Raw genomic sequence first — 23,151 nt, 5'->3', positions numbered from 1 at the left:
GTTATTATTAATGTGTATTTGCACGAACCAAATTAAGAGATGTAATCCAAAGCAATTCAAATGATAAGGAAAAAAGCCTCTTACATTGCATTTATTACTGGCAATTTTTATATTTTTATAATCAACTTATTTTAATGACATTTCACATCATACATAATTAAATAGTAGTCTTAAGTGGTAGTGTGACTAAAATTTAGTTATATTGAAAAAAGAAAAGCATAATGCATAAGTATTTCCTCAATCTATGCTCAAAATCTCAGAGAAAGCATAATTTTTGTCAAAAAAAGTTAATTTTCCGTCTTTGAAACAAAATTAGGGATGTTTTGGCACTTCAATTTTCAACGAAGATTGCTGCAATTTTAGTGTAGTTCTTTGTCATTTAAATGTCTCTCTCTTTAATTTTTTTTAATTTATAAATTATAATATATATATGAACACCACATATCTTAATAAATGGGGGTACCAATTAATCCAGCCAAAACTTTCATTGATTTTTAAAAAACATTTCGGGTGGGTTTAAAATAGAATGGGGCGAGTTTTTTTATTTAATTTTGGGTAAAAAATAAATAAATAATTGGGTTAGTTGGTGAGATGAAGCCACATGTTCAACCGTTAGTAGCAAGGGTATACACAATCCAATATATTGATGGTAGAAGTATATACAACCTTAAAGTATAACGAAGGATATTAACATATTATTTACGATAATTCAGAAACATGTTTATCCTTATATATATGGAGGTGATTTTTCCACATAAAATATGTAAAGCCCAAAATAATATTTTTTTTAAAAAAAAGTCAAAAGTCAAAACTACATTTAACTGGGATCTAATACTAGTTTCATTTTTCTATTTGGTGATCACACAAGAATCGCCAAATGTAAATATCGAAACAATAAATTTAATTTATGATACAATCATTATTGTCAATAAACGTGTGGTGATTATAATAAACTATTTCATAAAAATATATCCCCTCAGTAAAACTCATGAGAAACTATTTAGCTATTACAACGTACTCAAACTAATGCACACCATATAAGACCTATTAAATGGGACACATTCTTTATCCATAGTTTTTTTTTTTTTTTCTCATTTTCAAAGGGGCGAATTCAAGATTTTTTGTTTAGAAAGAAAGATACAATCCATCACACACCATATTATTTGGTGGATGATCGTTTGGATCTTTCTTTCTTTCCATCTGCAAAAAAATACGTCGTTTTTAATTAAAATTTAACCTATAGTACTACAAAAAATACAAATTTGCCATGTCGCAGCAGAATTGCAACTTTGTTTCATGCGATAAATTGGACAAAATGGCTAATAGAATTGGGACAAGTTTGGCATCGGCCTTCTTTGCATCCCTCGAACGATGCTCGTGTATCACCATTAGTACATTCCACGACGATGATGATGATGATGATAATGAAGAAGGGAAAAATCGACCTTTTTTATTCACAAAACATGCTTCGTTTACCCAATCGAAGTTTTCATCTTCTTGACTTGATTTATTAAGATACGATAGATATCTATGGTTGTATATGGTTGTAGATCGGGAAAAGGTTCAAATTTGTTTGTTATGATCGATGAAATTGTTTTTGTATTATTTCATAGGTCGTTATCAAATCGTCTTGTATTTACTCTTATTTTGCTCCATTGTGGAATATGATGAGTTACACGTGTCCAATTGAGAGAGAAAAATTTATCTAAACAAATTTCACCCTTTACCCTAATGAATTGGGAAGATGGAAAAGATTTGTTCAGCTTTTGTTTTTTCACCTGAAAGTAAATAAAAATTTACAACTACTAACAACTTAAACTTTTAAGATGAGACGATAATACACTTTAATACTATCAATCACTGGCCTGACTAATCAAATTGACATCTTGGAAGCCCATTAACAGAGAAACACTTAGTTTTAGTATTTTTTTTTTATTTCAAGACACGATTTCATAACTTTTGGTTAAAATGAAGAAATTTCATTAATCCCAATTTGCGGATGAATGTTTCTCTTTAAGTAAGGGTGGAGGTAGAAAGTTATGTACGACTTCAGTTAAACCTAGTAATTTTAATTTCAATCCTATATTTATATGAAGGAATTTACAAAATATGTATAATAATTAAATCTTACGTTTCATAATGTCTTGTATATATTATTTTCTAACTCTTTTCATCTTATTAAAAGCACAAATTGTAAGAGAAGTTTAAAGAGTGAAATTAATTTATAGGTTGTGTGACCTTTTAAGTTACTAGTACGTATGCACATCAAGTAGCTGTGGTTGATTTGTAAGAATGACCTTAGAATGAATGGTCTTGAACCTTGGACTCCGATTGTCCAGACAAAACTTATCTTGTACGCTTTTGATTTTTTACCTTGAAGGTCTGCCCATAGGTTTAGTGATGCTCAAAAGTTGAAAGACACACTTTTTAGGTTATTAGGTGTAATTTTTGTTGGAGATGAATGGTTTTGAACTTTTTCCCCGACTTGATCAATATGTCAAATTTTTAGGACTTTTTTAACCTTGAAGATTTGCCCGTAGACAATAGAACAAGCAAAGTAAAAAAAGCGGAATAAGTTATTATTTCGAGATTAATTATCTTCAATGTGGGATTAGTTATCCCTTATACCAAACGAGTCCTATATACATTACAAAAGCAGCTACACGATATTATTTCTGTAATTATTTTTCCTTCATGATTTTTATGAATATTTTCCCTTAAAATGAAAGAGATGCAATTGTCTGTTAGTCATAACACATTAGGAAAATATAATTGTACAAGAGAGGATTTAATTTAGGGCCCTCAGGCGTGCATAAATTGCTTATGATTTTGAGTGATAAAAAATGTCTACAAAAGGCCACACACTCAAATCTTTTTTAATACCCTTTTAGTTGCCCCTAATCATCTTGTCATCTCACGTGTTGCCAAATTCCATCTTCATTTTGAGCCGAGGATTTATCGAAAACATTCTTACAAGGTAGGGGAGAGGCATGCGTGTTGTACACACTACCCTCCTTAAAATCCACCTATGAAATTATACTAAGTTTGTTAATGTTGTTTAAACGCCTCTCAACCATACACACAACCCTACTCCAACCATCAGAGTCCGGATCAAAATTTTGAACTTTAGCGATATGAGTTTTGAATTTTATCATAACTCGTGTGATTTAACGGTGTTCCTAACACATATATAGGATCTGAGTCAAAGCTACTCGACTAACACTTCACATTGGCCCTACTGCTCATCAAACGTATATAGAGGAATTCATACAATTGAGTCACATTGGGGTCAATGCATGATCATATATACAGCTCTATTTGTCTAGCTTTACATACAAAACTTAGTAGAAGTTCTTTTTTTGTCTTTTTCTTCCTTGTTCAACTTGTTGCACATCTCATTTGTTGATTGTATAAAGTAGCTAAGACACAATGTTTTTGTCATTTATGGCCAATACAGAAATATGAATGTTTACAAAGAAGCAATAAGATTCAGCATTTACGATATGTACATTAAAAAGAAATTTGGCCTCGTCTTACATATACCTATACTTTTTTCTCACGAATGGTGTTCAAATGAACCCCTTGCATCCCTACCTCCGCACCTGCTTAGTGAGTGATTATACGAGGGGCGGGTTATAATAAACATTTCATGCAAGTAAAGTGTGAACGTATGCTGCAGAAGTAGGGCAATAGTAAGTTGAGGAACAAGTAGCCTTCCCTACTCAAAAAGAGCAGGATTGCATTGCAAGCAAAACTCCACTTTCTCAGTCATAATCTATTTAACTTTTATGTACTCATATGATCCCAAATTAAGCAAAAATGTTGTATGGTCAGGGACTATAATGAGCTAGCTATACATTTTTTAAAAAAAAAAAAAAAATTGCTCATCAGTGAGCATAATATATATGAATAAAGATTTCCCCAACAACTTATTATTACAAAACCATGTGAGAGGAATCATGGAAGCTATCAAATATAAACACACCTAGCCAACATCTTATGATTTCTCTTCCTTGTATATATTCATCAAGCCTTTAGTCTTATAACATGTCAATCTACTTTTATTCTCCCAACTTTCAACATGAAAAACTTGATCACTACTTTGTTTATTTACTTCTTAGTGATCTTGTTTCTCTGCAATAAACATAGCAAATATGTTGTGGGTTTTAGACCACAACGGCGAGGAGGCAGATCAACAAGATTCTACGATTTCAAGGTTTAATTTATTTTATCAAACAAATGATATTTACTTGTCACTGAAGTCTTTTTTTTTTCTTTTTCAGGTGCAAACTACTAGGGTTACCAAGTTATGTAACACTAAAGAGATACCAACCATCAATGGAATGTATCCAGGTCCAGTTGTTTATGCTCAAGAAGACGATAAAGTTATCGTCAGAGTTACAAATGAATCCCCATACAATATCACAATCCACTGGTAACTAGTACTTGAAAAAATCTACAATTTCTTCGCCTATTTTTCATCTCTTTTTTCACATTATGGCAAATTAAGCTTACCTGAGCTTCCAAAATTTCATCAGGCATGGCATCCGGCAGAGGCTATCATGTTGGTCAGATGGCCCTTCTTACATTACACAATGCCCCATACAAACTGGACAAAACTTCACTTATGAGTTCACTCTTGTACAACAGAAGGGGACATTTTTCTGGCACGCTCACGTCTCGTGGCTTCGAGCCACTATTTATGGTGCCATTGTTGTCTACCCTAAAAATGGTGTTCCTTACCCTTTCAACTTCCCATATGAAGAGCATATTATTATTTTAGGTACATTGATTCAGCAGATTTATCTTTCTTTCTGAGAAGAATATAAGTTATATATGCTAACAGTGTAAAAGAATAACTCTATTTAATGGATGTTGATTGATCACCTAATGTAAATGGTAATCAACTTGCTATAACAGACAAACTACACCATTAGTATAAACAATCTTTACGCCACCGATGCATATAACTTGAACACTTTTCAGAATAAGAACGTTATTAAAGAAATTTTTTCCTCAAAAACATCTGAAAACAATCTTATTTCTGAAGAGTGTCTCAAACGATTTAACTTAGATACACCGACTTTCTAAAAGCTTTTGCTATTCTCAAAATTGGGAGTTTAACAGGAGAGTTTTGGATGAAGGATATGGTGCAAATTGAGCAGGCAGTTTTAGCTAGTGGCGGAGCCCCACCACCGGCTGATGCTTTTACCATCAATGGCCAACCCGGCCCTAATTATAATTGCTCTGCTGATGGTAATTTTTTACATTCATTATGCAACTTTTTACTTCCAACTTTTGAATCCAAAAACAGGAGAAAATGACAAAAGTTGCATCATTACTTGTCATATTTGTTACTCCTTCCATCTCAGTGATGCACTTTGACTTGACACGGACTTCTTTTAAAAAAAAAGACTTTTAAGACTTCTTGTCCAAAACATGCGATAGATATTTGTATGGCTATAAATCATCTCCTTAAAGATAAAATCAGAAGTTTCAAGTTAATTTGTTTCTGAAGTATAGAAATATGCCATTCTTTTTTAAATAAAAACAAAAGAGAAAGTGCATCACACAAACTGGGAGACGAGGAGTACTTTTTAACTGTTTCTGTTAGCTAAAACGTGTCAGTGATTTGTTTCAGATATTTTTAAAATATATGCGGTTCCAGGGAAGACATACTTGTTAAGGTTAATCAATGCAGCTTTGAACCAGGAGCATTTCTTTGCCATTGCAAATCACAGATTGACAATTGTTGAAGTTGATGCAGAGTACACAAAGCCATTGACCACAGACCGAGTCATGCTCGGGCCGGGGCAAACCCTAAATGTCCTAGTCACAGCAGATAAACCTATAGCAAAATATTCAATGGCCATGGGACCTTATCAATCTGCTAAGAATGTCTCATTTCAAAACATAACAGCAATAGCTTACTTCCAGTATTTTGGTGCCACAGCAAATGACTTAAGTTTACCTGCAGCTTTACCACATTTTGATGATAATCTTGCCGCTAAGACAGTCATGGACGGGCTTAGAAGTCTTAATCCTGTTACTGTTCCTAAAGATATTGACAGAAACCTATTCGTTACAATTGGACTAAACGTGCAAAAATGCCGGTCCAAGAATCCCCAAAAAGATTGTCAAGCAAAAGGTGGTGGAGTCATGGCTGCTTCCATGAATAACATCAGCTTTAGTAAACCTAACATCTCAATTTTGGAAGCTTACTACAAGAACATCAGTGGGTACTTCACTCAAGATTTTCCTGGGGTACCCCTGAAGTTCTATGATTTTGTGAATGGGGCACCTAATAATCCTCCTAATGACACAAATTCACTGAATGGAACTAGGACCTATGTCCTTGACTATGGGACCAAGGTTCAACTGATCCTACAGGACACCAGCACCGTTTCCACGGAGAACCACCCTATTCATCTTCATGGCTACAGCTTTTATGTTGTTGGTTATGGCACCGGAAACTATGATCCAGATACAGCCAACTTCAATCTGGTGGATCCACCATATATGAACACAATTGGAGTTCCAGTAGGTGGATGGGCTGCCATTCGATTCGTTGCTGATAATCCAGGTAACAAATTAGAACTTAAATCTCATCTCATAATCATTACAGTCCGTTGTACTAAACTCACGGATGGACCATTTTCATGCACAGGGGCATGGTTTATGCACTGTCATTTGGAGATACATTTATCTTGGGGCTTATCGGTGGTGCTCATTGTGAAGAATGGGGAAGGGCCATTAGAAAGACTTACTCATCCTCCAAAAGACTTGCCCAGATGCTAGATGTATGTGTGTTTATTAGGGTGGAGGTTGATAACAACAAACCTGGAATGTTTATATGTTTCCAATTGGAGATTCTTTGACCCACCAAGTGTGCAATAGCTGATACACTGTTTTTCTTTATTCAAAGAATTGGCAATTGTTGACATTTATAAGTCCGTGTAATAGAATCGGAACTTGTCTTTCATGTTCATTTGTTTGTCTTTTGCATCATGATGAAGCTTCCTTTACGCGGCACACAGACATATGCAGACAGGTAGGGTTTTGGATATAGGAAATTGGAAAATGATTGATCACTAATAAGAAATATAAGAAAAGTCAAATTGTAAGTATGGGAACCAAGAAGCTTCTAGTAGTCCCAGTTTTCTTCTAAGCTTACTAAGAATGAAAGCGGGTAATTCCAAGCATGCCTTTAGGCGGTAGATAACTAACTAATTACTCAAAGAAACAGAGTGTTAACATTTCCTTCAAGTACAACTAGCAAGTGCTTAGCACAAGCGTTTTGGTAATTCAAATTATCACAACAGTTCAACCATAAACTTTGTCAATTTATAGATTGGTAAATCACAATTCACAAGATAGAATTGAAGGGATCCTGTAGGAGAAATTTGAAAGCTACCAGTAGTCTCTGAATAAAATGTTCTGAATGGTGAGTGGCTTCCAGCTAGTGACAAAGTATACCAGGGACCACAAACAGAAACTGAAGCATTAGAGATTGGGTAGAGGTACCTTATTACGCATGTGCTTCAAATTCAGCTGATTTCTTTCATCAGGAACTGTGAAATCTAACAAATCCATTTTTAATTTACAATTAAAATAATTATAGATCATACTTTAACAACTCAACAAAGACACCTGAGTACAAGGATAAAAGTGTCTACAAACTAGATCGACTCTATAACTTGCAAGGCTAGCACAACCAACTCTCAATCACAGAGTCTTGGCAGAAAAACAATATAAATAGGCCCTTTACTTTTACAAAGAGGGATAATCATCTAGCATGCCCTTTCTTGGGGACACTTCTAGCTTGAATGAGTATTCCAATCTCATTAAACAAAGTAACAGATCTTACTCAGGATTGGAATAACTTGAAATACTAGTTTGGGCAAGAAGCTTTGCAGGGAAGGCTAACCTACTTGTGAGGTATCTCAGAAATAATATGATGGTCCAAAACATAGATCATCATAGCACAGATCAGAAGTAGAGCGCATTATGAGAAGAATAGCAGAAGTCTTTGGTAGCCGGGTATGCAACCATGACTAATATAACCTATAGAGTTTTCCTATATCTCATAATTCTGACAGATAAGTTCTATATTAATGTAATGGAGATCGTATTACATATGAAATATTTAGTTTATTCAGTCGAAGAGAACAATATTCCTTTCAAAATTATCTCAATAATACTAAAAAGATTCATCACGGTGCATATACCAATAGTCTGATTGGGATAATCTGTGAGATGAAAAATCAAAATCATGGATTGACTTTATTTTGTGTCCAGAAGTTCTCACCATTGACACTTCGTGCAGTAGTAAATGCTAGCCTCTCATTACTCTTCAAGTTCAGATAATCAACCTGTAAGTAACACAGATAGTGAGAAGTTACGGATGAACATTCTTCTTCGTGAGAGTTACATGACCAGGGACAAACTCAGACCTGCTCAGGGTCCAGAAGTAGAAGGCAGAATGCATCGACTGGACCAGCAGACGAATCCAATGAATCATGTGATTGTTGTTCATCTAGAGAAGGAAGCCCTGGAGTAGGCCCCAAATATTGTAGCCTTGATCTCACAGAACCAGCAAACCAAGCTGTCTCTCTTTGCTGAATTGTTATTATCAGAATATGCAGAAGAAAATATATTATTTACCAAGAGAAAAAAAACTGAGGCAGTAAGTTTAATTACTGCATCAAGTTGATGAAGTAGATCTCTATTTATAGAGATTAACAGTTCAATACAACAGATTGTGTGATAAAAAAATATCAATATCTTACATAACAAGACATCTCATCAAGTGACCAGTTATGAAGCAAATGTCATTTGAAGCACCAAGCAACATTGATAACTTTTGAAATGTTCTGAATTGATCATGTAGCTTTTTATGAAGTCTTTTACCCTATTAAGCTAATTATTTTTTACATGTTTGAAATAATCAACAGAATTAAATACAAAACCAGAATATACGGGTTGCCAGATGATTCAAGGTATCTAGAGCAGAAGTATGCAAGCAATATAATTTTGTTGAGGAAACCACCACTGTTTCACTATGAAATACTTGCAAGAAAATGCCCTTAGTAAAATCAGAAATGCACGGTATTGAAGCATAGCAAAGTGCTGAACTGTACTCTGAGATTTGAGAAATCACGAGTTAACCCTACAAATGAAATAGGGATTTAAAGAGTAAATATTCGTCTACGAGAACTTTTTTTACCAGAAATTGCAACAGAAAAGAAATAAAGGAGGTTTGTGATGATTTTCAATCTTTTCTACTAGGTAATCTAGTATCCTTACGCATGAAGATAATCAATTTGGTCTTAGTGGTTGGACTCTATTATAGATTTCTGACCACATTCTCCATAGGCTCCTCTTATCTCTTCATTCTCCGAGCTCTGGTTATGGAAGTAGGAACCGGTAATACAGAAAGTTTCTAAATGAATTTGTTGCTTTCCAGTTAGAGCTTTTAACACATCTTAAAATAAGCTAGTGACACTTAATTCTAGATAGAGGCACATGCTCTGAAACTGCAGGTGATTGCAAGTCTTAGATATATCACTACTAGAACAAAAATAAACTCACAAATTATCACATGTATAGGTAAAAACAACATGAAATAGTAAAGATCCTTCCAGAATTACCTTAAGTTTATCGGGGTCAGAGTTTGATGCATCAATCATATCGACTCTTCCATGAATTCTGAATTGTTCCCAAGTTTCAGTGAAATACCAGCACACCTGAATCATTACCAGATTTGTTCAAACAGCGTTGGATTAATTACAGTGTGTTTCACATTTTGCAAAAAGTCGAACGGGAAGCAACTCTGCTGTGCATTTACACATTAAGCACTAAGGCCCAATTCAGAAGCCATGGAAAAGAAATGAGACAAATCATTTATATTCTCTCTAGCAATAATGAATTAACAAAGTATCAAATACCTCTGCAAATGGGCAATGCTTAAGATCTTCAATCTGCACTGATTTAAGTAAACCTTCATCAGTTCTAAGCACAATACACAACTTAAATGGCAACAACAACAACATGTCCAACGTAATACCACTAGAAGAGCCTACAAAAGATTGTTTGTATGTAGCCTTACTCCTACGTTGTGAAGATAGAGAGGCTATCTCCAATAGACCCTCGGCTCAAGTAAAGCATATCAAAGTAAAGTATGTAAATGAAATACAGTAGTGAAGAAGTCATAATACTCCAAACAAAAGAAAAAAATATGATAACCGAAGCAAAGTAAATAATTATTAACAATAAAATTGAAGATAATATTGATTAAGGATCACAACTTGAATTCCCTCTATGAAAATTCTGGCTCCACTACTACTACCATCAAACTAGAAATTGTAAATAGTTTATGATATGAACTCTTGTTTTCTTTTTTACTCCTCCAAGGAAGCTCCCACCTTTTTTTACTCCCTAGGTGACACTATTGAAGGTGTTTACTATCCGAGCAAACTCATATTAATAATTTGAAAGTTGCAGAACTTTATTAAAACAAAAGGGTATCAACAATTTTTACATTTTTTTTATAACAAAAAACAGTCAATTTCCAAAATTACAAACCTTGCAGCTTCGTGAGTCAGTATTAATTTGAATCTTATCAGTACCATCTTGAAACCCTCTAACAAAAAAAAAAAAGAAGATAAATTACACACAATGAAAATGAAGAAATCAGTGAATTTAACGCTTAAGGGGTGAAGCAGACCTGAAGACGACAGTTCGATTTGAGGGTCTTCCATTGGATCCAACAGTTGCCTAATGCAAGAAGCAAAAGTAAATCATAAAAAAAAAAAAACTGATTCAACAACAAAAATTAGAATGAAGACGAAGAAATGCAGGAATTTGTACGAGCTGAAAGTAGGTTGAATGCTTAAGATGGGAATTGGAGTTGATGGAGCTGAGTAGAAGCTGCTTCCATGGTGCTGAGCTACTACTCATTTTCGGCTATTTTCCCAAATTATTGGAACAATTTTTGCCTGCAAGAAGCAAACATTGAAACTAACTCCATAGAAATAGTTCCAATTTCACTCGACCAATAATTTATCAAGATGGGTTTTTTCTTTTGGGTAAATAAATATTACATAACCAAATTATGAGTTTCCTATTTAATTATTAAAAAAACATATTTACCTAATTAATTAAACTTAAATATATTGATATACTTTTGATATGTCATATGACATAGCAATTCAAACTCTAATAAAAGTATAAGTTCTTAATAAAAATCGAGAGAAGTGTTGAAATAACCTCTAAATTTGATAAGAATTTAGGGATGCATTTCATTAATATTGTAAAATCAAAGATGTATTTAAGTTTGATTAGACAAGTATTTTTAGAACAGTCAATAATTTGAAATGAAACTAATAATTTAAAATCAAGTATAAAAATGTGTTTAGTACTTCTTACTTAAAATAACTTTTGAATAGCATATGCATTTGGTTAACTAATTCTTTTTAGTGGACAAAAGGTAAGAACTTGTGTTTAAACAATTTTAACATGTATGATACTTTTTTGGAGTTGTTTAGGGTGATGTACAAGGTAGAGTAATCTCAAGGGGAAATATAGAATTATTATTTCATATTTGGTTATAAGTGTTAGGTAGTTCTTAAATTATTTATCTCATTATTTTTATATCTCATATATATAGTCGAATAATTTATTTCAAAATTAATTATTTCAAAATAATATATTTTTTACTAAGTCACTTATAGTTCATTTTTGTTCTTATCCCCTTACGGGGAGGTTTAACTCGATTATGTCCTTGAATGGTAAACTTTAGATTTCTTTTTTTGAGAAATATTACACATAAAATTTACCCATTTTGCGAGTTCCAATAATAGTAAAAGCAAATGTGAGATGATTTACCAGTGATAAAGATATAAATGGATTAAAAATTAAATTGATGACAAAATTGAGTAACTTTCGATAGTACAAATTTTAACATAGTGGAGGATAGTGTCATTTGTTGCCTATTCATCTGCTAATTGAGTTACTTTATTTTAAATTAAGCGCGATTAGAATCTATTCATATTTTAAAATAATAATTTAGCAATATATTTTTCATTTAAATAAATGAATATTATTTTATCGATTATAAAAAAAAACCTTTATAAGGTGTGGGAGGGGGGATTGAATATTATCAAGTTCTACTTATCCATCATAATTGTTAATAATTAACACATACAATTTTAGCCTAAAAGACACGTCTCATGATCAATTTCACTATATTTTGACTTGTATTTAAGACACTGACTTTAGAAGCAGAACACAAACCTATTTTCATTATTTGTGTAGCGAAATCAAGATTGATGATAAAGTCAATACAGTTTTCATGGTGCTTCGATCTACCTTTATAGTCTGGTCACCTTATTAGACTCAGATAAAAAATGAAATCACCCCTTAGCCTAGTCTAACCTTAGTAGACTCAGACAAAGGGGGAAGCTGGTGATGCTTCTAAAACAAAGAAGCTAGAAAATAACTAGAGGAAAGCACACAACAAAAGTCAAGCAGGAATCATACAGATTTTCTGTACTGCAATCTTCTGTGCCAAAACATAGACTCAGGCGATTACATGAACGAGACACTCCCAAAATATAACATTTAGGCATAATACATAAACAAGACTCAAACGTGTCCTTTGTTGGCAAGTAAACGTTTTAACTTTGAGTATGCACATCTAGACACCTCAACTTGTCACCATTGTGTCAATTGAGCACTGCAACTTACAAAATGATCATCTACAAACCTTCAAAACTTATGTGTCGTGTCAGCATCAGGTGTCCATGAGATATAGCGAGGACGAGTGGAGTGTTAAGTTGTACGTTAAAACCAAGATGAAGTGTTGAGATGTACAATCCCAAAAGTTGAAGTGCTTACTTACTAACTATGGCCAAGTTATGAATGTATGCATAAGCATTATGCATAAAAGTTACTGTCGACTTAGAGTAGGATCATTACCTTTCACACATGGATAACCAAAGAGTAGTTTCTGGACAATATGTATTGTATGTTAAGCAAACACAACAACTTCATCATAAAATCGATACAACATCAAGAATACGCTCTGTGTAAGACATTGAGATTGATGTCACCTAGCAGTTCCCCGATTCAAAGACCTGTGTTCTATGATGACTCTTCCATGACTGTTTCCGTAGCCAAGCTTCTCTTCCAGGTTTTCAACTGCTACTTTGACAACATCACTTCGAACGCCAATGTCAGTTGCATATCTATTCATACAATACATCCCTGCTGTTAGTGTGGCCACACCAACAGGACTAGGAATTAGCAGCTTCAGAGGAGAGGAAAGAAGAGCAGCTAAAGGAGCACCAATGATGGAAGAAGCTTGTCCGCTACTACCAACACTGCGTCTATCAGCTGTTAGAAGGCCTGTTTTGCAGTACAGCGCAAAGTCCTCACAATTGTTAAGGAACACATTATAGTGCCCGAATCCATTTTGAAGAAGATACATTGCTCGGTGTATGATCATCTCAGGAGGGTCTGATGCTGCAGTAGTGCAAGTGCCCCCTCGCACTCTGGTAAGGAAAACAGATGGGCTTACTCCATAATCAAAGTTGTAGAGTGAACCATCACGGAGAAAGCAATCCAGACAAGAAAGAACAACGCCACTGTTAGGTAGCTTAAATCCACAGTCGGGAAAGGTTGGACATGAAGAAGAAAGGTCTGACATTTCATCATCATCAGCATCAGAAAAGGCCTCAAGACGGTTAAAATGGACCACTTTGCTTCCGCCAACAAAAATACCTATGAATACCACATTCTTAGAAGACTCAACATATAAAAAAATGTACTTATCTGCGGGAAGAAAAATTGACCTTTCTATTCAATACTAATTCGAGCATCGTAATTTAAATAAATATAAAGAAAATGGACTTGTAGATCAGAGGAATTGCAGTCATATATTGCATGTAAGATAGATTTTACAGCAAGGTTCAGACGAGGTACAGAACCAACTCTTAGACATTAAGTGTTTGCTTCATATCTTTTTAATTAGAAAGTATGCATCTCGAGAGACCATGTGATAGCCTGAGAAGCAGTTTTTTTGGTTTGTTGGAGTTGAACAAGCACAAATAAGAAGCCACGGTCGTTCAAATTTCAGCAATAAAGCATCCATAAGACCACAGCATGTCAAACATATAACACAAAAACTCCAGGAGACCACCTCTAGCCTATCAATCAATTAATCTGCACCTTAAATCCTCTAAAATTGCTAGTTTTACCATCAAATCGTAATTTTGTGCAGTAAAAACTGAAGTCCTGTATTGTTTCAATTGTACAATGCAAGATTCATAGAAGAAGATTTCACATGAATGTCATGAATCCTCACTTTGATCATACTGATATGCTACCACGAAGTAGCATTTAATATAGTCATCACATCCAGAAGGAGAGTAATAATCATTTTGCTAGGTTTTGTTGTAACTTACTAAAAAGATAGAAGAGCACATGTTACAGCAACAATACTTCAAATAATTCACCTATGTGGCTACAGCATTTTTCTCTATTTATATTCAGATCAACAGCTCTCTTAGCTACAAAATGACAATTTAGTAGCCATAATGTAGAAATCAACATATCGTGACGTGCATACCTACCTTTCAACTAAATTTTCATGGAGGAGATAACCTTACAATCCAACAGAATCCAACTTACACCATTTCAAATTGCAGTGTCGTTTAATCATATTAACCAGGCAATAGGACACACAAGAATATCGATCCATCTTTTTTAGCACCTTTTTTATTATAATGATAGTATTTCACAAGGATTAAGTACTATTTGTTAGACTGAAAATAATTAAAAAGTCTAGAACTGATTAAGCTAATATATTAAGACATCAGGGTGGATCTAATAACAGGCTTTCCAAGATGGAAGGTTTAGGAACTATATTTCCGTGTTGTAACAGTTACTCTCGGTTCTCATTTCATACTTACTCTAGAATAGAAGAGAAGAATCTAACTCTAGTTTAGGTAACTTTGGCAAACGTAAGGATATTGACACTTATTTCACACAATGATTTTCTAGAACTAAGTTGCACGGACTCTTCGCTTTCGATGCTGCACTCGTGTCGGATTCTTCAAAAAAAAAAACACTACTTTGGAGAATCCGACACGCACCCATTGACATTTTTGAAAATTCCAAGCAACATAGTTTTGGAAATAGCTACACATATACCCTAAATGGATATAACACTCAAACCGTTTATCATTCAGAATTTCACAGCTCATCTCGGCCTTATTTAAAAGCGCTATTGAAATTACTAAATTCGATATACTTGTTTTTGAAATCTGATGCACACATGATTTAAGCCAGACACACATCTCAATTCTGAACCTCCATATGTACAAGCAAGTTACTCAGGACTCAATCACGAAACTTATCAGGGTTGGGGTATAGAGTCGTAAGTGCAGTGGAGGGTGACAGAGGACGTGCTCGTACGGTTCATAGACGGATATGAAAAAGTACTTATTTGAGGCAATATCCATGTATTCAAAATTTCATGCAATCAATAGATACACATATCAACGGTTCATAATGAACCTCCATAGATATAAGCGACACACTTCAATACTAACAACAACAACACACTCAATATAATCCCTCTAGAAAGGGTAAGATGTGTGAGACCTTACCTATCTCTGGAGAGTAGAGAGTTGTTTCCGATAGACCCTCAGCACAAACAAAAACTTCTCAAAGCCACTTCCACTCTACTTCATCCAAAATCACATAAAACACAAACAAACATATATATACCTCCATATACAGATAAAGAATAATCTACTTATTGGCTCACTGCTTAATGACAAAATTTAGGAAACAGCCTCTCTACCTCCCAAGACGGCATAACGTCTGAGTACACACTAGCATCCCCACACCCCACTACTGGGATTACACCGTGTATCTTTTTCTTGCTGTAAATTATATCCAATTAGAGAGACAGAATAAACAATGAAATCACATCAGAAGCTATTTTCACTTAACAATCCCAAACAAATCTAATTAGGTTCACTAATTCACATGATAAAAGACAAATCTTGACTGTCAAAGCCAAATGAAAACATTCAAAATGGGGAAAATCACAGATAACAGCAGCTTTCTAAGAAGGAAAAGTGGAGTAAACTAAACACACAAACCAAAGTACACAGAGAGGCAAAAATGAACTATTTTTCTTTCTTGAGTTTTTTTTTTTTTTTTGGTGAAATTACCATGGTGGGAGTAAGCAAAAACAGCTCTGTATGTGTAAATATGGTCTCCTGGTTTGATTTCATTCCTCCCCACTCTGTTTGTCAACAACCCCATTTTCTCTTTTCTTGAAAACAATGTAGTAGTTTGCAGAAAGTTTGAATCTTTTTGGGAACACAAGATAAACCCACTGTGAATCTTTGATTTATCATGCAAATAGACACATTTCACCATTAATAATAAGAAAATAGAGAAAACATGTCAGAATCGGAGTGGTTTACCTATTGATTTGCTCAACAACCCTTTCAAAGATGGATACATTAATACTATACTAATAAAATCCTTGACATGATAAGTCTGCATGCCTATTCAGCTTCAGCTATTTTTTTCCTATTTTATGTGGAAAAGAGATTGAAAAATATTTGATTTTGGTCGAAATTGTTACTCATTATCATATTTTATGAAGTATTTTTTGTTCTGCACTATTTGTCATTTTTTTAATGTTCACGTGAGCACATATATATAATATTAAATAGTGTGAGAATAAAATATTCTTTTCAAAGTTTGATATTATTACAGTAATTTTAATCAAAGTTCGAATATATTAATATATTTTAATTTGAAATGATGTCTCAAGGAAAATATGAGTACTTTTAAAATTTATGATCTAAAATAATTTTTAAATATTTGTATGATTGAAAATTATTTCATTCAAGCTAAGAAATATTTTAGTTATAATAAAATGACTTAGTCTTGAACGAATTAAAAAGGAAAGGATGTGATGCAATGAGGCAGAGAAAGAGGGGAGTAGAGAAATGGTTGGAATTTGCTAGGAAGAAGGGGAGAACTTTAGATTTTGCCTTGTGGGGTCTAAAAATATGTTCTCTTGAAATATTTTCATCTTCTTCCTATAGATCACACACCCTAATAGCAAAATAATACTTATTTAAATTAGATTTGGAGAGAAAAAATATGGGCACATTTTATTCTTAACTTTGTTTATATTTTTTTTTATAGAAAAATGCATAAGTATTCCCTTAATATGTCTGAAATATTAGAGACACACTTATACTATACTAAGATCATATTACCTTCTTGAACTTATTTTATAAGTAATTTTCTACCCTTTTCGGTCTACGTGACACTAATTTAAAAAATAACCAACCAGTGTTGGGCACACAAAATAGTGTCATGTAGGCCAAAAAGGAATATAAAATTATTAATAAAATAAGTTTAGGGGTAATAGAACTTAAATATAATATAAGTGAGTTTCCGAAATTTTGAGTATACATTTAGGGGTACTTGTGCATTAACACTATTTTTGTAATGTAGAGATATGATTTCTCATGGCTCATAAATTAAAAAAATTATGATTATCCAAGCAACTTATAGTATTTTTAGTATTAATTACTTCTTGTGTTTGCTAAATAAGTGATAATTTTTAACTTATGTACATTCTAATTATTTTTAGAAAACAAAAGATAGTTTTAGGAACTTATCGATAATTACATGTCTTGAAGAAAAGTAATTTTTAATGATGTAAAACGTTAGGTATTAAACATGACTAATTTTAAAAGAACAAGATCAGATCCTTTTGGAACCCAAAAACATCAATTATTTTGGATAAAATGGAAGTGCTATTTAGCAATTATTTAGAAAAAAAATAGAAGGAATATAAACTATGCACCTTCAAAAACTTGTATCACTTTTGTTTTTTTAAATGGTATTTTTAATCAGAAAAACTAAAACTATTTATAAGTTCATACCCTCATTATTAGGAAAAAAAGAAAAGAAATAAAGTGACACCTGAAGTCCTCTCGAATTTTTAAAAAGACATCTAAACTATGCAAGTGTTCTATTATCCCTAAACAATCCTGAACTGATATTATTACATCATTTTTTGCTCATCTGGCATGGAGAGTGTATACACTCTCTTATAGAGCGTGAACAAATTAAAAAAACGAATATAATTTTATTTTTACAAGAATTTTACTATAAAATACATATTTTTATGTTTCTTATTATTTTAACTTTTTCTCCTTATCATTTTTTTCTTTTTCTTTCTTCCTTCTTCTTCAAAATTCATTGTCATCTTCATTAATTTATCATTTTCAATGTTACTTTTTTTACCACAACTCCATCTCTTTTTTATTCTACTATTAGTTTAACTATCTTCAATTTTATAATTATATCTAGATATTTTAATATATTTTGAATAATGTGATAAACTCATTAGATTTCAAGATGATTTGTAGACATTATTTAGTTTTTTATCCAAATTCTAATTAAACTTTTTCAATTTTCGGAGAATTCTTATGCTTTCAAAATTATCATTTCTAGTTTTGAATTTATATGGAAATGAGATAAATTAAATGATGATACCTTCAAGATTTTGATCTTTCTTAGAAAAATAATTAGTTTTGTTATCAATAACTCAACAAAGTCTAAAAAATAATATAATTTTGAAAACTAAGATTTGACCAAATAAGAAGAAGAAAAGAGAAAGAAAATGGAGGGGCTAAACTTGATATGGGTGTGGGGTTAGGTGAGGATAAGAGGTGAATGAAGAAGAAATGAAGAAAGAAAATGGAGGGAGCTTGAAAGTTGGGGTGGAAGATGAATTAAAAATTGAATTGAAATTAAAATAAAAATAATAAAACTAAAATAAGTCAAAAAGTAAGAGAAAGAAATAAAGAAAAACTTAAAATGAAAAACAATAATATTTCAAATTGAATTAACACGTGTCAAACAATAGTTGGTGTGTGATTACGCCATTTAAAATCTGGAATTGATCTGAAAAATGATGTAATAATATATGTTCGGAATAGTTTAGGGGGGTAATAGAACATCTGCATAGTTAAGGTGTCTTTTTAAAAATTCGAGACAACTTCAGGTGTCACTTTATGATTTTTCCCTAGGAAAAATACTTATATATACATTTTTACTTATCTTTTTTTTTTCTGTCATTTTAAAATATTACAAAAATCTCTTTTTTTTTTTCAAATCTCAATTCTTCCCGATACATAAATTATTCTAGGCTCAAACTAACGTTTCTTGGTTTTCTTTTTTTCTCTTCTTCAATCTCTTCCTATTTTCATTCCCACAATCTTAGCAGTTACATCATTCATCTCAATTTGAAGTTCAAGAGATTTCTCTCTCCGGTCAATCAAATACTCAAATTTCGATAATCATATTCGTAGACCAACAAAAAATGAAAATGAAATAATTTTAAAAAATTTCATATTCCAATAGAATTTGTTGTACCTTATAATTAATGCAGAAGAGTTGTTTGTTGTGGAAAGAGGTTGCCGCTATCTTTTTGCTACCAAGTTGCTGCCACTATCACTTTTAACATCTTTACCGTTCATCGGGAAGTTATATGTTATATTGATCTAAATATGTGAGGCAGCAACTTAAGGAAGCAATTGTATGAATGATATAACGATGAAACAATTTATCGAATTCCAAAAATCTTTTCAAGAACACATACATTAAACATTATAGTTGTAGACGAATTCATGAGTGACGCATTGTTGAAAGTGAAGAAAACGACTATGGGAATTGATACAGAGCAAAAGATAAAGCTTAAAAGAATTTCTTCATCAATTTTTTGCTTTGAGCAGATCTAATTGTTGGTTTTTTTCGAGTTTTTGTTGTTCATCTTTTTCTTATGCATATGGGTTCAGTTTTTTAATGTATCTAGTTGTTTTTGTATCTTAAATTAATTTTATTGCGTTCATTTCAATATTATTGTTGGAATTCTACCCTCCTAATTTCTTCAAAAGAACACGTACAGACAACGTGTTTCTATTTGTTTGAAACTTAACGATAATCAATTCGATCAAGACTTTATATTATTTATAAACTTCAAACAATACAACGATTACAAAGCTCTGTAACCTAAAGAATTATAAACTCTAATTCCTAGAGGAATTATAAATTCTAATTCCTAGCTAAGAAATTATAAACTCAAATATCTAGCTACCCAAAGACACAAACCCCCCAATTTTATATCTTCTAATGTTCTTCAAGTTCTACAACTTGTCGAACATCTCCTACTCACAAAATTCAGATTATAAACAAGACTCTTGAATACAATCTTACAACTTATCACTTAACTCGCAGCACTCCCCAAGTTAATATCAAATCTCTTTCAAACCTCTTGATAGTGTTTTGATTTTCTCTCTATGTAAGTGCGCAATTTTTCTTAAGCGAAACTATCGCCCTATTTATAGATTTGGACTTAAATCCAAAACCTATTTCAACTAGAAATCCTATTTCATGTAGGACTCCTCTTTTGTATGGAAATCCTAGTTCAACTTGAACTTGTCTTCGCCACATCTTCAACTCCTTGTCTGAATCAACTTTGTCTTTGCATCTACAAAACCTTGTTAAGTTCAATTTGGATTCTTTTTCATTGTTTGTCTTTGCCACAACCGCTTCTTCGTCTTCTTAAACTTATGTTGCCGCCTCAAGACTTTGTAGAAGTCAACTTGGATTAGGTAATATACTGCCACAAAAATTTTCTTAATTAAATAACAAAAACCTTCTACAAAATTTAAAACATATTTTTTTTGTTTAAATTTTAGTTCTCAAGATTCAATTTTGATAGTGAATTCGTTCTTCTTAAACAGGTTGGATGCAAGTTTTTTAGGTGGTGTGAACTTGATCATATTGAACACGCTAGAATCGCTATTTCGAGATTACAAAAGAGGATAAAAAAATATGATGAAGAAAAGAAAAAGATTAGGAGAAAATATCGACTTTTGCTGATCATTGTGATACTATCTTGGATTTATAGAGAGTTCTTTATGTAGCAAATGTTATGTATATTGGTTGAAAAAATTATGTCAGAATTGTTTTGTTCGTAATGTAGCTTTCTTTATGGGTTAGGGGCTGTCAATATGTATTGTAAGCAATCAAAGTAATAAATTGAAATGCACTATTTTAGAGTTGACAGTTTGTATCCAACATTGGCTTCAATATTCATCACCTTTACAATCGAATAGCATTATTCACACACTTTCATACTAGCATGATTCACACACTTTCATACATTGTAAACACCTAACATCAAGGCAACCTTAATATCAATCATAACAAACACCAAAAGGCTTCACAAAACACAACTTAATATCCATTAAACACAACTTAACAAACTCCAAATATTTGTCTATGCAAACATACATCAAAATAACTCAAATACATCAAAATGATCAGTAATTGGAGTATGCCTTTACAAACAGTTATCAAAATAAACAAAAACAAAGACCTCCTAGATCAACATTTATACACATCAGTAAGACTTTGAGGTCTTATGGAACCCACTTCCCCTTGGATTTGTTTTGCAACTTTTTCTTTGACAATTGTTGAAGTTGATTTTCAGTCATTGCATCTTTTCCTTTTCATTTTAAACTAGGTGGCTTGAATCCAAGATCAACATTTGTTTGTGATGCATCTTTAAATGCTACCCCTGTTTCACTTGAGATAACTATTTCACTTGATCTTCCTATCTGCAAATCAATAGGACATTATTTAGTATACCTAAATTAAGATGTAAGAAAATCAATTAAAGAAGGCAATATGCATACGTTAATCACTTGTCTTCAGATTGTATGTTTGTGTAAACACCAAATCCCACATCTCTTGTTCTTTTTCTTCCAACTGAAGCAGCTAGTTGCATTCCAACTAAAGAAGTTGGTGGCCTTTCAACTGAAGAAGATGGTGGCATTCCAACTGACGAAGATGATATCCATGCAGTTGAAGAAGATGTTGCCCTTGCAGTTGACTGCTTTTTTTTTTCTTCCTTTAACCTTTGAAGTATCTGCACATAAAGAAGAGGCATTTCCAGTGCTAGGCTGCCTCACTGGTGGCTGTGAAGGTTGCCTCACTGGTGGTTGTAAAAGCTGCCTCATTGGTGGTTGTTGAAAGGGTCTTGCAGGCTATTGTGTGGGCTGTTTAGAGGGCTGTAAAGACACACAATTAGAAGTATAAAACTGATTAAAATTTAAAAGAAAGACAAAAGTACTTACCACTGATTTACAAGTTCTTTTGTTATGCCCAACTTATGGCATTTGGAACATGACATCTTCACTCCATTCTTTGATGCTTTCCTCCATTTTTTTTCTTGGTTCATCTTTATATTTTCTTCTACATCTACCTGGTTTTTCAGGCATTGGCTTCACTTCATGAGGTTCAACACATGGGTTATTAGTGTCAGGCCACATTACCGTATTGGAGATGAGTTGTAAAAAGTACTTATATACACTTAGGAATGTATCTTTTTTTGTGCCAATGTTCCACATAATCTTCTGGTTCTTGCCCAATATGATATAAGACACAAATTGCATGTTGGCAAGGTATGCCCCTCAACTGTCACAACCTACAATTACATGTCTTTCTAGTCATGTCAATTATGTGTCTATACTCTCCTTCTTGGATTTTAAATCCAATGTCATGATTCCAGTTCACCCTTAGTGCCCTGCTAATCTCTTTGTTTTCTTCTAAAATCAATCATGCCATAAGTGAAATGTCACTGATCCAAGTATCTGCAAACTTAATCACATTTCCATGCCTATCCATCATTTTATGCTTAATATCTTCTAGTATACTAATCATAAATTTGTGTCTAGGACCAACAATTCATGAGTTAAATGTTTCACACATATTATTTTCCACCACATCACACTTTGATCTTTCACTAAATAAAGCTCTACACCAATATTCTTTGTTATATCAAGCAATGCCTCACATATTTTATGACTCAATTTCCCCATATATTCAAATCAATCTTATTTAACCTCAAAACTAGCTTTAGAGCACCTCCAAAGTGCTTTTCTCCTTTCCTCACCTCTCCATTTTTTTTTCAGTTTGCCCAAATATGTCTTGCACACATTCTTCTTTCAGCATTAGGAAGTAAGATGTCCACTG

At 32.9% G+C, this 23,151-nt stretch overlaps 3 protein-coding genes across 9 annotated transcripts; 1 reads left to right on the top strand and 2 right to left on the bottom strand.

Moving 5' to 3' along the window:
- Positions 1–3,420: 3,420 nt before the first annotated feature.
- Positions 3,421–11,075, bottom strand: LOC101248203 (pyridoxine/pyridoxamine 5'-phosphate oxidase 2). Of its 6 annotated transcripts, none has more exons than XM_010323206.4 (9): positions 10,870–11,075; positions 10,727–10,776; positions 10,585–10,642; positions 9,948–9,980; positions 9,651–9,746; positions 8,454–8,618; positions 8,309–8,372; positions 7,525–7,580; positions 3,421–3,673 (listed from the first exon to the last, which is right to left on the bottom strand). In XM_010323206.4, the coding sequence occupies exons 1-9, from the start codon at positions 10,957–10,959 to the stop codon at positions 3,557–3,559; spliced, it is 729 nt and encodes a 242-aa protein (XP_010321508.2). In that variant the 5' UTR covers positions 10,960–11,075; the 3' UTR covers positions 3,421–3,556. The 6 variants fall into 6 exon arrangements, with proteins under 6 accessions (XP_010321508.2, XP_010321509.2, XP_025887011.1 ...); XM_010323207.4 differs by having other exon boundaries at positions 7,525–7,571; XM_026031226.2 differs by having other exon boundaries at positions 3,421–3,602; positions 10,870–11,073.
- On the top strand, positions 3,932–6,988 carry LOC101247922 (laccase-6). The gene is made up of 6 exons (XM_004240025.5): positions 3,932–4,216; positions 4,284–4,435; positions 4,539–4,783; positions 5,128–5,256; positions 5,642–6,583; positions 6,668–6,988. The coding sequence occupies exons 1-6, from the start codon at positions 4,082–4,084 to the stop codon at positions 6,796–6,798; spliced, it is 1,734 nt and encodes a 577-aa protein (XP_004240073.2). The 5' UTR covers positions 3,932–4,081; the 3' UTR covers positions 6,799–6,988.
- Positions 11,076–12,523: 1,448 nt separating the features above from the next.
- LOC101248486 (protein LEAD-SENSITIVE 1-like) lies at positions 12,524–16,643 on the bottom strand. Of its 2 annotated transcripts, none has more exons than XM_010323209.4 (2): positions 16,503–16,643; positions 12,524–13,782 (listed from the first exon to the last, which is right to left on the bottom strand). In XM_010323209.4, exons 1-2 carry the CDS (start codon positions 16,582–16,584, stop codon positions 13,109–13,111), a joined length of 756 nt encoding a protein of 251 aa, XP_010321511.2. In that variant the 5' UTR covers positions 16,585–16,643; the 3' UTR covers positions 12,524–13,108. The 2 variants fall into 2 exon arrangements, with proteins under 2 accessions (XP_010321511.2, XP_004240075.2); XM_004240027.5 differs by having other exon boundaries at positions 16,245–16,588.
- Positions 16,644–23,151: the final 6,508 nt, after the last annotated feature.

The sequence above is a fragment of the Solanum lycopersicum genome, chromosome 5, assembly GCF_036512215.1.
Source record: "Solanum lycopersicum chromosome 5, SLM_r2.1".
Lineage (NCBI taxonomy): Eukaryota > Viridiplantae > Streptophyta > Magnoliopsida > Solanales > Solanaceae > Solanum > Solanum lycopersicum.
Note: the sequence above shows the minus strand (reverse complement) of the source record. Positions and strands in the feature narration are given on the sequence as shown.

Bases quoted from the DNA above. Each gene is read 5' to 3' on its own strand.
- LOC101247922 (XM_004240025.5), top strand. From the start codon at position 4,082: ATGAAAAACTTGATCACTACTTTGTTTATTTACTTCTTAGTGATCTTG. The intron at 4,784-5,127 runs GTACATTGATTC...GGAGTTTAACAG, and splicing joins AGAGCATATTATTATTTTAG to GAGAGTTTTGGATGAAGGAT. The intron at 6,584-6,667 runs GTAACAAATTAG...TTTCATGCACAG, and splicing joins ATTCGTTGCTGATAATCCAG to GGGCATGGTTTATGCACTGT.
- LOC101248203 (XM_010323206.4), bottom strand. From the start codon at position 10,959: ATGAGTAGTAGCTCAGCACCATGGAAGCAGCTTCTACTCAGCTCCATC. The intron at 8,619-9,650 runs GTAATTCTGGAA...ATAACAATTCAG, and splicing joins CTGACCCCGATAAACTTAAG to CAAAGAGAGACAGCTTGGTT. The intron at 3,674-7,524 runs GTACCTCTACCC...CTACTTCTGCAG, and splicing joins TGAAGCACATGCGTAATAAG to CATACGTTCACACTTTACTT.
- LOC101248486 (XM_004240027.5), bottom strand. From the start codon at position 16,455: ATGGTGAAATGTGTCTATTTGCATGATAAATCAAAGATTCACAGTGGG. The intron at 13,783-16,244 runs GTAATTTCACCA...TGGTATTCATAG, and splicing joins TTTTGCTTACTCCCACCATG to GTATTTTTGTTGGCGGAAGC.